The 15680-nt window shown below is 38.9% G+C and overlaps 1 protein-coding gene across 1 annotated transcript; it reads left to right on the top strand.

The window, feature by feature from the left end:
* Positions 1-6023: 6023 nt before the first annotated feature.
* Positions 6024-13300, top strand: LOC135705298 (putative polypeptide N-acetylgalactosaminyltransferase 9). The gene is made up of 5 exons (XM_065226960.1): positions 6024-6291; positions 6366-6915; positions 6983-7147; positions 12093-12745; positions 12809-13300. The coding sequence occupies exons 1-5, from the start codon at positions 6283-6285 to the stop codon at positions 13196-13198; spliced, it is 1767 nt and encodes a 588-aa protein (XP_065083032.1). The 5' UTR covers positions 6024-6282; the 3' UTR covers positions 13199-13300.
* The last annotated feature ends 2380 nt before the right edge of the window (positions 13301-15680 follow it).

The raw sequence follows: 15680 nt of genomic DNA on the forward strand, positions 1-15680 counted from the left end.
AGCCTCGTCAAAAACTTTTGATATTTTAATGTTAATGTAAATTAACATGGAAGTTTACATAATGCACATGATTATCATGTATGCTTACATTTGAATGCAAACTTACATGATTAGCTCGTTAATTTACATGTTTGAAGCAGTTACATACCAAAGGTGTAAAATTATAGGAAACATTTCATTGCATGCTCCATTTTTTGTCGTTTGTAAAATATTACGTAGCATGTAATTTTCATTATTTTTTGAGTTTATGGACATAGGAAATGAGACTAATTGTTTTAATTTGCAAGATAACAGATACCAAGAATAAAAATAAGGTTATGGACATAGAAAAAGAAAAATGTCTTACTTGGTTTAATACAGCCTAAAATTGTCGGATTCTTAAAAAGAAATGTTCAAAATCAAGATTATTTTAAAAGATTTTCATTTCCAGACAAACAAAAAAATTCATTCTAATCTAATCTAATCTAAAACCGAAACTGCTAGTTCATGAAAGCGTCTTGGAAAATGATTGATATACCAAAATGGTCAGCATTTAAGGGGAAAGATGATTTTAAAAAAGGGCCTCTACGAATCGAAGATTTAAGCAGGATGCTTCATAATCCAATAAATGGATGAAACGTGGACATCTTCCGTTTTTGGTAATGTAATGATTGGTTGGTCATTGGAAGCATCAAAGCTATAAAGCTATAAGTGATGCTCCATTTTCCTCTGATGGTACTAATTCTTGCCCTAGCCTTTTGACAATCACTAAAATGTATTCCTTTGATTACTGAAAAATCCTGTTCCCCTACTGTCTTACCTGACTTATAACGAATATACGTTGTATCCGCGAGAGCACCAAATCGAAAAAAAAAAAAATGAAAATGAGGTGTTTTACCTCGCATAGTTCATACCCCTGAATAGTACGTATATATTTACTTTCGAATAGAACGTATATACGTTTTATTCAAAGAAAGCATATACGTTTTTATTCAAAGTGACCATTTTGAAGTGTGATTTTCTTTTCAGGTTAATGCAAATTGAAAAACGTATTTTTTTATAATGGTGCTTTATTGGACGATCAAACTGAAAAATAACCATAACAATCGGTAATGATTTAAAACTTAACAAATCGGTAATGGTTAAAACTTAACAAAAAAGTTGAACGATAACATAGTAAAAATCATTTGACGGTTTCATGGATTTTACTCCTCAACAAACGCCATGAAATGTTTTCCTGATTTGATTATGGAAAACGATTCCATTGGGTTAATTTCAGGCTCATATAATGTTCTCTCTACTATAAATCCTTCCAAGCTACACTCAATCAACATTATCTTCACGCTGAGAAGCTCAGCAGTTGCAGCAATTTCGGCCCCAGATTTAATTTTTCCTTTTAGCAACTCAGATTTGTCTGACTTGTCCGTGACCAGAAATAGCCATTGGTTTTGAACATAATCACAAACCTTGGGGATAAAATCTTTGTTCCATTGATCAAATGATCTATGTTCCTTTGTAAGCTTATGTACGCATTCGTAAAATCCCGTTTCAACCTTGAGAAGGAAAAAGTTAGGAATACAATCTGGCTCCTCACTCGACTGGTGCATCAGTTTGGAATAGCGATCAAGCCAATCAAACTCATCAGACATCAATGCTTTCAACGGTGGATGCAAAAGCTGTTTGTCAAGCTTACCTGAATAAATTCCACGGATTTCAAACGACTTCTTAATCAAATCTTTGTGATCCAGTTTCGCCCAGTTCCAAACCCATTTAGTGGCCATCAAATGCGATGGAACCTTGATATTGCCACGGTTCGTGCGATACTTGGTAGGATCCGAAAGAGCGGTTTTAATCTACTCTCCGTACGATTCAGAATAGGCTGTTTGAAAACTTTTGTTGATGGACACATCCAGTGGCTGAAGGAGCGGAGTCATCCCTGGTGGAACAATAACGATAAAAACGTTCTTGCGTTCGTATTTGGCTTTCATCTCCTGCGCGACGTTGATATGAGGTCCATAGCAGTGTAGGCTGTCTCAAAAGTGTGGTTTGGTGACGTTTCAATACAATCTTTTCCATGTACTCTTTGAAAATTTGTACCGACCACATACCAGTTTGATTCACGGCAACCATAACATGCTCATCGTGAAGCGGAAGCTTCTTCAGATCAGGAAACAGGCAATGTGGCGTTAGCATCTCTCCAGCAGCGTTTACAGTGAACGTAGCCGTGAACTTCTTGTGAGTTGAAGCAGCTTTACGAAGCAGTACACTTGTGCTCCCTTTAGTTGTAATGGTGGAACTTTGCTCTGATTGGTAGTACCGGGGAACCTGGTCCATGTTCAGAATATTCTGAGGCTTGACTCCCTTATCGTTGATGATGGCACGGATCTCGTTGAAAAACTTGTTCGTTTTTTCCAGGGCGTTCTCCGGAAGAACTCTTGTAGTTGTTTCACAGCGATTTACTAAATTTTGCCGCCGCTTGAATCTGTCAAGCCTGCCGTGACTAATATTAAATCCTTGAACGTTGAGATCTGTGGCCAAGTTTGATGCTTGCGCCTGTAAAATATAAAAGAACAAACATATTCAAAATGTTGTTAACAACAAAAGTACAGAAACTTACCAAAATAAAGCGGTCTGTAACACGAATACCACTTTTGTTACACTGTTTGATCCAGGTTATTAGGCGATCCTCGAGCACAGGGAACAAAGGTTTTTGTCCTCCACCGGGTAGACGACGGCGTCTTTTTGACGATCGTGATCTGTCGTTCCCTACAGCCTCCATCTGATTTTTCCGTTTGATCCATCCTTGAAGCGTTGATGCCGAAATATCGTATTTTAGAGCGAGAGATTTAATACCCTTGCCATTGACGCCCCTCTCGTATTCTGAAAGTATTTGCAGCTTCTTCTGAATCGTAAAATACTCTCGTTTCTTTTGGGCTTCTATTCCGATGGCCAGCTCATCCGAATGAAATCTGCAATCTGCATCCGGTTTGGCAAAATTTTCAACTTCCCCAGCATAGAGAGGGTCCGGAAATAGCTCCTCCTCCTCGTCCTCCATCTCATCGAGGTAATCTTCTACCATTTCGAAGCTGCTATCTGCTTCCGACTGTGGCTGTTCAGCCGCTTGCCTTAAGAGATGAACTAGCCTCAGGCTAAAAATCTCTAAAATAAAGAAAAAAAAAAAAAAAAAAAAAATCAGCCGCTTCAACGGACTCGAAAACAATTTCCGCCTCAAACATGGTGCCGCAATGAAGAATGCTTTAAAACTAAAGTTTTTTCAGTAGTATTCACACTTTTTTCATTACATTCACAAATATTTTTGTGTTTAAGTTGAATTTTTGAAGCTGCTAAGGACCGATCGTGAACTTTTTACTTCATCTCACATACGTAGTAAACGAATAAAGAGGTATAGTATACGTTCTATAACATTAATACGTATAATCGTTATGAGTCAGGTAAGATAGTAGTTTGAAATTACTTGAGGTTCCAGCATTACTGGTTGTAAAGATAAAAATTGACATAAAGGAACGAACTCACCAAGTTCAGCCAATTGAACCTAAAGGCAGCTTCACATGTGTTGATGTAGAAGTGCAAATTGTAGACGGTCCGCTTGAAGCATACCAACATGAATCAAATGAAATCGATTTTGATGTGCATTGGCAAGCCTTTTCGTGATCAATAGTCAGGTTCAACGCTGCGACTTAATGACGTGTGATGTGACGAATTTTGGGACGTCGAGGGCCTCATGTTGATTCTAATGGGCTTCGGAACAGCTTGTCAGTGGCAAATAACAGGGACGAAGAACTACATAGAAGGAGATGATCACTGAGGAACTACAAATCGTATCCTGAGCATATAGATTATAGAAAAAAAAAAACTCCACAGAAAAAAAACAAACATCACGTTCGATCACACACACATCACTTTCTGGAAAAAAAAAATGCTGTCACTTCCGAGGAAATAGACAAAATTCATAACACGTTCACTAATCGCCCATCAATCCTTTTCGACCGCTATTCTCCAGACCATCACCCTTTCTCTTAATGCTTTTCTTTCTGTCTTCCCCATGAATACATTTGTTTTCAATTCTAGTTCTTTGCAATCAACAGATATTAATAATCAAGCGAAATAATTTCATCTCCACTCGGCGTAAAATGTCAACTAAGCACATTTACCTTCATTCTCTGCCGCTCTTTCTTCATACTTCTTCAAAGAACTATCGACAAAGTGTGAATATCTCCCTCTCCATCTCATAAAAATGTTATTCTTTTTTTCTGTTAATAAACACTCTCACTTGATGAAGACTCTTCTTCCTCCTTATGAAGACTCTCTTTCTTCACCCCTTTAACATTACACAACTTTCTTCCTCTTAAATGAACTTCCTTTTTAACATACCACAACATCACATGGTAATTTGATTTTTTTTTTTAAATCCTCGTTAACCAATTCTTGATTACTTACTTTATCGATTCTTCTTTTTTATGGCTGTACAAATGCTCATGTTATTATTCTTCTCGTTTCTCAATTATGCTCAATCTCCAATTGTTAATAATTCGAACTACTTCTTAAGAAAACACCCTCCCAAGTAACATTGCAGGTTTTATCGCGGTTTTATAGCATTCTACAAGTCTAAATCATGTACAGAACCCTCATAAAACCAAAATTGTTACTTGGGCTCTCACCTTTCAACCACTCCAAGCCTCTCCATATTTCAATGATCTCATTTCCAATAGGCCAATGATATCACAGATCAGCGGAAAGCGCTTCGCCACTCGGCCCATTATCCGAATGCACACAAAAATCACTAGAGCTTTTTATAGACTTCTTCCACCTTTGCAATTTGAAGTGGTAACAAATTTCACGGCCAGACAAACAAAAAAATTCAAGATCCTAAAATTTAAAAAATTGGAGATCCTGAGAAAAAATGTCTTAGACTTGGAAAACATTACAAGGGGACTAAGCTTTTCGTATGCCAGGTTCCTTAAACAAATATTAAGATGTTATGACTTAGAAGAATGAATTGAGATCTTGAGCAAACAATCCTAGCTTCCGGAATGATTACGACTAATTGATTCACTAAAACATCAGATTTCAAAGACACGAACGAAAATAATTCAGGATTTAGATTTTTCATCTAATAAAAAATGGAGATTAAAATTGACCAACTGTCACTGATTCCATCATTCCATTCGTCGGGCATCTGGACACTGCGTACCGGAAATCATCAAACAAAATTAAATGTGTCAGTTCTGACATAATTTCGCCGATTCAAACGACTTCTTAAGCTATAAATTTCGTCTCACCTAATTTTCGTCAGTCCATATAAAATATTCGTCTGAGTGACCGACCTTTTCGTGCCCAAATATTCACAAAATAATCAAATGTTATCATCTTGTAAACATGTGTCTCAATTCACACATATTGTTTTGCTCTACGTGTAATGCGTGCATCAGCTGAAAGTTTCTGTATTTTTTATCTTTTCTTTACTGAAATGGGAGTAAACATAGTGCGAAGGCCTTCCCATAGCACCTATTAATAACCACGTCTATTTACCTATAATGAAAAACTAGTTCATAACGTTGACTGCAAATCGATCGATTTGTTCAAGTGTACTTCTGCTGTGACAGCACTCATCTGAGTTATTAGAATGCAAATTGCACAACAAACTGAGTCACATCCATCCGACATTACAAATTCCAGGTTATCTATTGAACTCGAGCACTATATCAACCCCACTCCCATTCCCCATCTATCAAAAGCACGTAACATTCTCCACAAAGTTATCGTTAAGGAAGCGCTCATTTGCAATCTGGTATCTGGAACTAGCACGTTCCGTTCATGTTTTACGATTTAGTTTTGTTTCGTAAATCACATCAATTTCAACGCGCCATCTTGCACATGTCTCCGGTAGGCACAAAAGAAGCTATTCAAAACAATCTAAATCAACAGCTCGCAGGCCCGCCTGGTCTGTGCTAACAAAAGAGCAACGCCTGCTTCGGTCTGCAGTTATTGTTTGCACATTTGGTTGGTCCAACGCTTACTGCGGTGCCACCACAACACAACAACAGTAGTGACATTGAAAACCGACCCTGCTGACGAAAGCAGAGCAATGGGTACCTCGCATTGGTCTACTAGGTATGGTGGTGGTACAGCTGGGATGAGACACAACACTCCCGTTGTTGTTATCTAGAGTGACGACGACGGCGGTGTAACGATAACGTCCGTATTCGACAGCTTGTCCAATTGAGCTGTCGACGAGCTTGTTTAGTTCTCAGTTTCCCGCAAGCGGCACGACAGTGAAGTATTATGATTCGGGTAATTGGCGCTTAGTATCTCCTATGCGACGGTTGTATTTTTCTAATCTTGATTTTTCCGCTGGATTAAATTAGGCGTTCAGCAAGAAATGGCTGCTCGGCGCACTGTTCTCGATCGTAGCTGTTATGGGTTTGCTAACCCTGTTCGGTTCCAGTTTGGAAATTTCCGGATTCCAGGACACATTGCGGCACAAGTTTATCGCTAAAAGTGCCGAGAGTGTCACTGAACCAGCAGAGAACAATGAAACGACATCCAAATTCCAGTACACCTCGCAGACATTGAATCCAAGATTTCCCATACCCCCGGGAGATATGGGAGCAGCTGTAACTCTCGGGGTCACAAATGAAGGAATCGCGGGCTTGGTAAAAGAGGGATACCAGATGCAGGGATTGAATCAGTTTCTTTCCGATTTGATGTCCGTACATCGACGGCTTCCCGATGTTCGAGACGATTGGTGCAAACAACCGGGAAGGTTTCTCAAAGAACTGCCCGATACTTCGATTGTGATTGTATTCTACAACGAAGCGTGGTCGGTGCTGGTGCGTACAGTTCACTCAATTCTGGATCGATCACCTCCCAATCTGGTGAACGAAATAGTGCTGGTAGATGATTGCTCTTATCTTCGTAAGTTGTAAATCAAGTATTAATTAGCGAACGATTTGTTGATAGCCGTGTATAATCCCAATTACAGCACACACGAAAACGCAACTCGACGACTATTTTCGGTCGTTCCCGAAGGTGCGCGTTCTGCGGGCTCCCGAAAGGCAAGGATTGATTCGGGCCCGACTACTGGGGGCACGGAACACAACCAGCCAGATTATCACATTCCTGGATGCCCACGTTGAGTGCACAGTTGGTATAACCTTGATTTTAATACGCTTACTTTTTTGGGTAATTGAAGTCATAAAGTGTCAGAGGAGATCGTCCCGGGCTGATTAGGGGTACCACGCATTCGACTTTTATGAATCACACAGCTTATGGAAATTATAACCTTTATCTTCATGAAACCATGTGCACTAAGCTTCACTGTGTTTCCACAGTTCCTAATCGTGTTGAAGTTGGTATGGGAATTGCTACGGGTAATCCAAACTTTTTGTTTATTGCCTTATCCACTTTTTCAATATTTCTCTGATAGCTTGTTTGATAGCAGCAAGGGGAGCAGATATAGATGAAAAATTTGAAGCAGGGGTGATATTTGTACCTACGGGTACTAATGTAGAATTTGTTCCTCGCTGACCGTTGTTAACAGCAGAGGAATTTGTACCTGGTCGGAAACGTAGAGCGTTTACTATCTGTCACTTAGAACGACATTGTAGGATTGCTTTGCGAGTGCCCAAAAATTTGATTTGTGGTTTTCACCACAATTGAACATTAAGATTCTTAGGATCTTCCTTCACAGAACAGTCTTGAGAGGAAACACCACAATTCATGCATTTAGCTGGCATGTAGCAATTTTTGGTTCCGTAAGTAAAAAAATTGTGTTGCTTCTCAGTAAGATACTTGAGGTTCGAATCCGTCCAAGGTTTCAGCCAATACACGGCATTGGACAATTTGAAGTGAAAACTTGAAGTTCAAAAGTTCCATGCGAAGAGCATGCAATCGGAAGTGGTTACCACAATGGGGGGATTCTTTTCCTTCTAGGCATTAAACCGGGAAAGTTTATTAGATTTTTTTCCTGGATGATGGATCATTTCATCACCCGCGGAGAAAACAAATTGATTGCTCAAATTAATTTCATCAGAAGGGGGATCAAGAGATTGTCCTCTTCTTTTGCGCTCAGGCGCCATGGCGGTAGTAAAACGTTTCTTCAAATCGACTACCAGCAACTTACTATAAGAATCTGAAGGATCGAAGAGGAATTTTCCAAATCGAAATCCAAGTAGGATTACATCGGGTAGGGTCCAAACAAGGATCGAAAAAGGTAGAAAATTTGCAGGTGTATTGAGCACTGAAACGTTCTGTTTGAATTTGTTGTAGCGTTACGTGGCAGTTACACTTCCTTCAGCAAAAAGCAAAAAAGTTGTACATGAAAAGAAATGTTTCAAACACCAACGATTTACCCTTGTTTAGATTTTACGCATGAAGCGTTCTCAAACTAAGGGGCCTCCCTTAGCTCAGTCGGTAAAGGCGGGTGAGATTCCAGGTCCGGTCTAGGAATTTTTCGGGTTGGAAAATCTCTCGATTTCCCTGGGCATAGAAGCATGATTGTACTTGCCACACAATTATACCAATGCAAAAATGGTAGCAGGCATCGAAAGCTCTCAATTAATAACTGTGAAAGTGCATCTAGAACACTAAGTTGAGAGCACGCAATAAGCTAATATGCGATATGCAATAAGCTTGAAATGCGAAGAAGAAGAAGAAGAAGCGTTCTCAAACAGTTCACTCACCGAAATGTTCATGGTCAATGAGTTCTTCGTTGATTTCTCGTAATTTTCGGCGACGAAGATTACAATTCTTGCGCCTAATCTAAGGATCTTCAGACTACTTGGGTCTTTCACTTCGCTCTAATCTGTGGAAGAAGCGAGAGCGGTCCGAGTTAGTTATCGCGCCGTGGCACAGTGGGACGAAATCAAAAAAAGAGGGACATGGCCATTTGCGACGAAACTATTGAGTGTAGCATTTTGATGTCTTCTAACATGTTTCTTCAATTTTCAAATACTTTATTGCAGTGGTTAAATTTTGACGTAGGACTACTTCTTTAATTTCTATACTGGGGTAGTAAAAAAAATTAAATTCAGACATGTAACGAAAAATCCCAAAAACGGACGCAACGATAGAGCACAAATCGAATACACGACACATTGCGCATGCTCACATGAGCGAGCTCAATGCTCGGTTGACCGCTCACCATTTCACCAATGAAGGAAGGCAGGAGAAAAGCAGCGATAATAAAAACGCTTGCCAAATAATTTTCTTCGTCATTTGCTTTCGAGCAACGGACGGATAAGCGTCGGACACGACGTATGAGTGGAACAGCACGCATCGCATAAATATGAAGACGACGATGAAAGCACCCACATTGACCGGATAAAAGGCTTCCCGCAATAGGGAGCATGTCTAGGCCGCCGTCATCCGGTCGGCATCGAATTGCACTGGGATAGGCTGAAAGTCTCCTTAATAAAGATATAAAAAAAGACTTGCACTGGTGTGGCCATCATTTGAAAAACAACCATCCCTTTTCAGGGCCACAAACTCAAAAACGGAAAAAGTTAAGAATTAAATGATTAACATATTTGTTCCGTCCACTAGCGGTCCTACGTCAAACTTCCGTTCGTGCCCCTATAGACACATACCCTTCTACTTTTTTGCTTAAAGGGAGGTATACACTAAGATAAAGCATAATCTAGTCTATTGTTACATATACAATTCATAGGGAATCCAAGGGGATGCATAATGAATTTTCTAAAAAGTATCGCAACGTTTTGTTACGTTTTGCTGTTTTCATGACAATTTTTCCAAGTGTTTACATTAGAGTGGGTTTCTCACTGCTCTTTCAATGCATATTCTGCACCCCAACAACTGGCAAAATTTGAACGAATTTGGTAATAATCTCGATATGCGGGAGAATTTTAAATTTTGTATGGGAAACGGGACGATCCTATTAATTTGCTTACCAAAAATCCAAATATTGCTCAAATTTCACTAGAACTCGGACTTAGATTGAGAATACTATACCAAACAACTTTGTCGAAGCTACAACCCACTCTAATGTACATACTTGAAAAAAATGGTCATGAAAACAGCAAAACGTAACAAAACATTGAGGTACTATATTAGAATAATCACTAGGCATCCCCTTCAATCCACCTATGAATTGTATGTAACAGTAGGGTATAAGCTAGAGATGAACTAGCCTAAGGCTAAAAATCTCTTAAATAAAGAATTAAAAAAAAAAAAAAGTAGGGTATAAGATGCTGAGCGAAATTACGACCAGTTTAGCTGCTATTACCTGCTAACCTCCAAGATACACCCATTTAAAGTTAGTGCTGAAAAATTATAAATACGTATTTAATTCCTTTACATGAAGGGATAGCGATTTGCTCCATTTGTCAAAAACGTGCATTTTTAGAGCACTCTCAACTTTGTAGAACATTGAAAAAAATTGAAAAATTCAAACTAAAAAGTTATGGCAAAAAAATGTTTTAAGTTGGTACTACCGTTAGTACACTGGAGTCGCTTTTAACGCGGTTTTTTACACGGTTTTTTTACACGGTTTTTTACGCGGATTTCGGAATTTACGCGGTTTTTTACACGTTTTTTTAACGCGGTTTTCAGAATTTACGCGGATTTCGGAATTTACGCGGTTTTTTTACGCGGGACGTATCACCCGCGTAAAAAGCGACTCCAGTGTACTCCATTTTCACCCTATATCTTCGTCCACTTGAAAGATAAAAAATCGACGTCTTCGACAAAGTTTCTTTAAATGACTTCATATACAATGTTTTCATAGATGTTCATCAATTTCAACAAAACATAAAAAGCTATTTTTTATCTTAGTGTATACCTCCCTTAATTAAAAATGGTCGCTTTTCTCCATTAAAGTACTCAAAAAATTAAGAAACATTTAAAAGACATCAAAATGCTACACTCCATGGTTTCGTCGCAAATAGCCATGTCCCACTATTTTTGATTTCCCACTGTGCGTGGTGTAAAATAACAGGTGATTTTATGTATGTATGTATGTAAAGGATACCACTCATTGTTGCAAGGCACAGCCATTAGACAGTGGATCATCCTCCAAGTATGACTTGATCAAGTACGATACCTGGTTGTATTCAATTTACCATTGTAAGAAGGGCCAAAAACGGAGGGGCGGACCCGTAAGCAGATACACTTACGCGCAATCCGCGGGATCAGGAGAATCGCCTTCCAATGATAAAATCCTACAACCCGATGTAGAACAAGCCATCATACGAGGGAACGTCCCAATGAGTGGGGAGAAGAGCCCGCCGTCAATTCACGAAATGTTAATGACAGGGAGTTGGCAATTCCACTCTCCCCATCCAAATCGCTTCAATCCGGTGCCCTGGTGGTCCCAGCCCTCCCCTTTGCATTTAATGTGTATATATATATATATTAATATCGGCATTACCCGTTAGATTTTGTCAACACAATTTTGCCTTCTTAGCTTTCCAAATCTTTAATAAATGCAAATCTTATCATCTGACCTATTCCGCGAGTCGTGCGAATCTCCACCACCAATGAGTCAACAAAAGTCACGCACTAGTGGGGTGACTCTCCGTGCAATCAAATGAAGAGTCACCTCACACGAGGCGACCACCGTCACCCTACTAGCGACAGAGAGCCATACTACTCGCAGAACAGGCCTGCAGGTGACGTTTAAAGCTCCACAATTTTACTGAAAATCTAAGAAAATTATTAAACAGAATTTAATAATATAACTGCAGAGCACAAGCAGTTTAAATATACAGAGAACGTGTTGCCAAAATCGAACGGATACTTTATATGCTTATTAATTTATCTTACCTTGATGGACCAACTACTTACCTGTCCTTAATGGCCATAAGGTCCAATCGGTATTTCCCGGTAAATCCGATCACGATCCTTTACAACATTTGGCCGACACCAACGCGCATCATCGCAACCACTCAGCACTTTTTTCCTCTTCACTAAATTGAAGGGCTTCTAGGGAAACTATTGTAAAATAACAGGTGATTTTAGTACATAAACGTGAAAATTCCTTTAGTTTATTAATCTAGTTTTTCTGTCTGAATTCATTAAGTATATTACAGAAAATCCATAAACAGCATCCATAAACACTTTATCTCATTCCACAGGATGGTTAGAGGCACTGCTAGATGTGGTTGCCAGGAATGCCACCACCATCGCCATTCCTACGATCGATTGGATCGACGAGCATGATATGCATCTGCGAACGGAACACGCTCCCAGCTACTACGGTGCGTACGATTGGGATCTGAACTTTGGTTGGTGGGGTAGATGGAGCCGAAAACATCAGCCCACGAATAAAATGGAACCGTTCGAAACGCCCGCCATGGCCGGAGGTTTGTTTTCTATCAATCGATCGTTCTTTGAACGACTGGGATGGTACGATGAAGGATTCGACATCTATGGGATCGAGAACATTGAACTGTCGATGAAGAGCTGGATTTGCGGTGGAAGAATGTTGACGGTTCCCTGTTCACGAGTGGCGCACATCCAGAAAACCGGACATCCGTATCTGGTTCAGACGAAGAAGGATGTGGTACGGGCGAATTCGTTACGATTGGCTGAGGTATGGATGGACGAGTACAAACAAATCATTTTCGACATCTATGGAATTCCAAAGTACCCGGAGGAGGAAGTGGGAGATGTTTCCTCCAGGAAAGAGGTCAGACAAAAGGCCAATTGCAAGACGTTTAAATATTACGTACAGAATGCATTTCCAGAAATGAACAACCCTATGGTGGAGGGTGCTTTCCATGGGGAGGTGAGTTTGATCGCAGTAAGCGATGAACTATTTTCCGATTGTCTACTACGATCTTATTTTCAGATGAAGAACAAGGCATTGGGAAACGACACCTGTTTGGAGTATCAATTGGAAACCAATAAGGTCGTCATGGCAACATGTGATCATCAGCAGACGGGTCAGTTCTGGGCGCATAACTACTACCAAGAGCTGAACAGCTACAAACACTGCCTTGACTACACTGGCAATGAATTGGGAGTATATGGTTGTCACCGATCGAGGGGAAACCAAGCGTGGCAATACCTGACGAAGTCGAATCAAATCAAGAGTGTTAAGCACGGGAAGTGTCTGGGATTGAACATGGAAACCATGAACACGTTGACTGTGGAAGAGTGTGATGAAAACAAAGAGTCTCAGAAGTGGCTTGTGTCGTTCGTAGATATTGACGCGTCCATTTTCAAAAAACGCGCGTGACAGCCATAATTTAGTTGAACCGTTTTAAAATAAGTTTTAGTTAAGTGAAAGTTTTTAAACATGTAATGAGCCAAATAAAGGATACCTCGGATTTACTCGAAACATTTGCAGGTGATGATTTGCCTATCAGAGCCATGCTCAGGATTTTTCTTGGTTTTTTCTTTTTTAGCGTTTTAATTATTACCGATCATCATGATTAGCAATTATTCTAAAGACCTTCATTCCTTCACATATTCTCTCGTCTTAATTGGTTGATGAAGAATTATTCGGAAAACCCTCAACTGTTAAACAATTCAAACGAAGTCCTTGCTCGCTTTCTACTCTCTATATACAATTTTCACACTGCCGTACTCTAACGGAATTATCAACGCTACACTTTCATCTCCTCATCAATTGTATAAAATTGACCACTTAATAACAGACGCGCTTAGTATCATTAATCGAAATTATCGATTATTTTAACAGATAATCGATTAGCTCGATTAATCGAGTAGTAATCGAACATCACTAGTCATTTCGCTTACTTTACTTACTTACATACTCGCTTTGAACTCGTTACCTGACACTGCACAGTGGTCCAGAATGCAGATTTAGGTGGAATGATATGTTTTGAGCCTGAAATTGAAACTTTAGACTAAAAGTTTCTTCTACAAAGTTGTTCCTTATAGTTAGGCCCTCATTTTAATGACAATGAATTCTAGGGTGGTTCCTTTTATCATTAAAATCAAAAATCTAACTTTTTTGTTTGAATAAGTTAAGGTATACATTCTTAGGCAAAGTTATAGCTGAGCTAATTTCAAGCAACATTGTATCTCTTAAATTGGCCGATTTAGAGCTATTTTCTTGAATTGAGTTAGGGTGGCTCTTAAAAAAACAGTTTTCTAGTTTTCTTATTTAGAATTTCTCAGCAAAGGTGTATTAAGATAACTTTTATATCTTAAGAAGGCGCAAATTTTTGCTGCACAAAGTTTGTCAATATCTTTCGCCGATCAAGAGTTATTGACGTTTTTATACTAAAAATATGCACTTTTCAAATGTTAATATCTCTGGTTGAGGCAAACAAAAAAAAAGTTTTTTTACGGCATTTGAAAGGGCGTATGTTATTCTCAATAATATGACAAAATTGAAGGTATGTTATTTTTTAAACTCGTATAAAATCAATTTGAATTTATTCATATTTTTTACTATATTTGGGTATATCTTTTTTTATTAGAAGAGATACAGGCAACAAATTCAGCTATAAAACATTCGTCTTAAAGAGTTTTAAAATTATCTAGAAGACAATTTTCATGAGAGCAAAAAAACTGTTTTTTTAAGAGCCACCCTAACTCAATTCAAGAAAATAGCTCTAAATCGGCCAATTTAAGAGATACAAAAAAGTTATTTTCAACAAAGTTGCTTGAAATTAGCTCAGCTATAACTTTGTCAAAAAATGTATACCTTAATTTATTCAAACAAAAAAGTTAGATTTTTGATTTTAATGATAATAGGAACCACCCTAGAACTCATTGTCATAAAAATGAGGGCCTAACTATAAGGAACAACTTTGTACAAGAAACTTTTAGTCTAAAGTTTCAATTTCAGGCTCAAAACATATCATTCCACCTAAATCTGCATTCTGGACCACTGTGCACTGGGTTACGTTGTTGTAATCATTTTGTTCCAGGAAACATGTTCTTGAATCAGAACCACCTTCTCCGTTCGTGTTAAAATCGCCGAAGCAAACAGACGCACACATATGTGGGGATGAATACCAAACACTTTTTCATTTTCATTTTCATTTTATGATGTACAAGGGGGTCAGGGGCCATGTCACCGATGTGAATATTCACACCATCCATAATACACCAGGGAAGGGGAGAGGAGTGAGCAACACAGCATCTTTACCCATGGGGGTTAATAAAGTTCTGCGAGGTACACTTATGGTGAACCAGCTGCTCAGGGATTGTAGAAAGGAAAAGGGTTGGGTAGGTTTAAAATGCAGAATTAGATGCCTTCACGATTGAATGCGCATGTTTAAACAACGTTGATCCAGGTACCTATCATATAAATTTGCATATAATCTAGTTATGATTATTGTCAATAATACTTACATTTCGATAAAGATGATGCTGCCTACTTTACCTGTTATGTGATACTTATCATCACAGAGTCCAACCTTGAATCGCAGACCAGGTCCACTAACAAAACACTCGTTCCGAGAAGGGGTTTATGGTCTTCTTCTTCTTCTTCTTCTTCTTCTTCTTCTTCTTCTTCTTCTTCAGGTTCGCTCACCACCCGGAATGAAGGCTCGGTGCGGTTAGTAATATCAAACAGTGTTACATGCAAACGAAAAAACGAAAAAGAGATACAACCAGTATTAGTTTTTTAAAGTAATAGTTTCATCTGAATACCCAACTAACCATATCTCAGTGACATTGTACCACTCTGAACCCACACCTAAAGCTATTTTGTGATTATATGGTTACTTTGGTATTCACAT

Source organism: Ochlerotatus camptorhynchus, unplaced genomic scaffold (genome assembly GCF_037179485.1).
Source record: "Ochlerotatus camptorhynchus isolate MF236.1 unplaced genomic scaffold, CSIRO-AGI_Acam_v1.1 ptg000265l, whole genome shotgun sequence".
Lineage (NCBI taxonomy): Eukaryota > Metazoa > Arthropoda > Insecta > Diptera > Culicidae > Ochlerotatus > Ochlerotatus camptorhynchus.

Bases quoted from the DNA above. Each gene is read 5' to 3' on its own strand.
- LOC135705298 (XM_065226960.1), top strand. The intron at 6,916-6,982 runs GTAAGTTGTAAA...TCCCAATTACAG, and splicing joins AGATGATTGCTCTTATCTTC to CACACACGAAAACGCAACTC. The intron at 12,746-12,808 runs GTGAGTTTGATC...TCTTATTTTCAG, and splicing joins AGGGTGCTTTCCATGGGGAG to ATGAAGAACAAGGCATTGGG.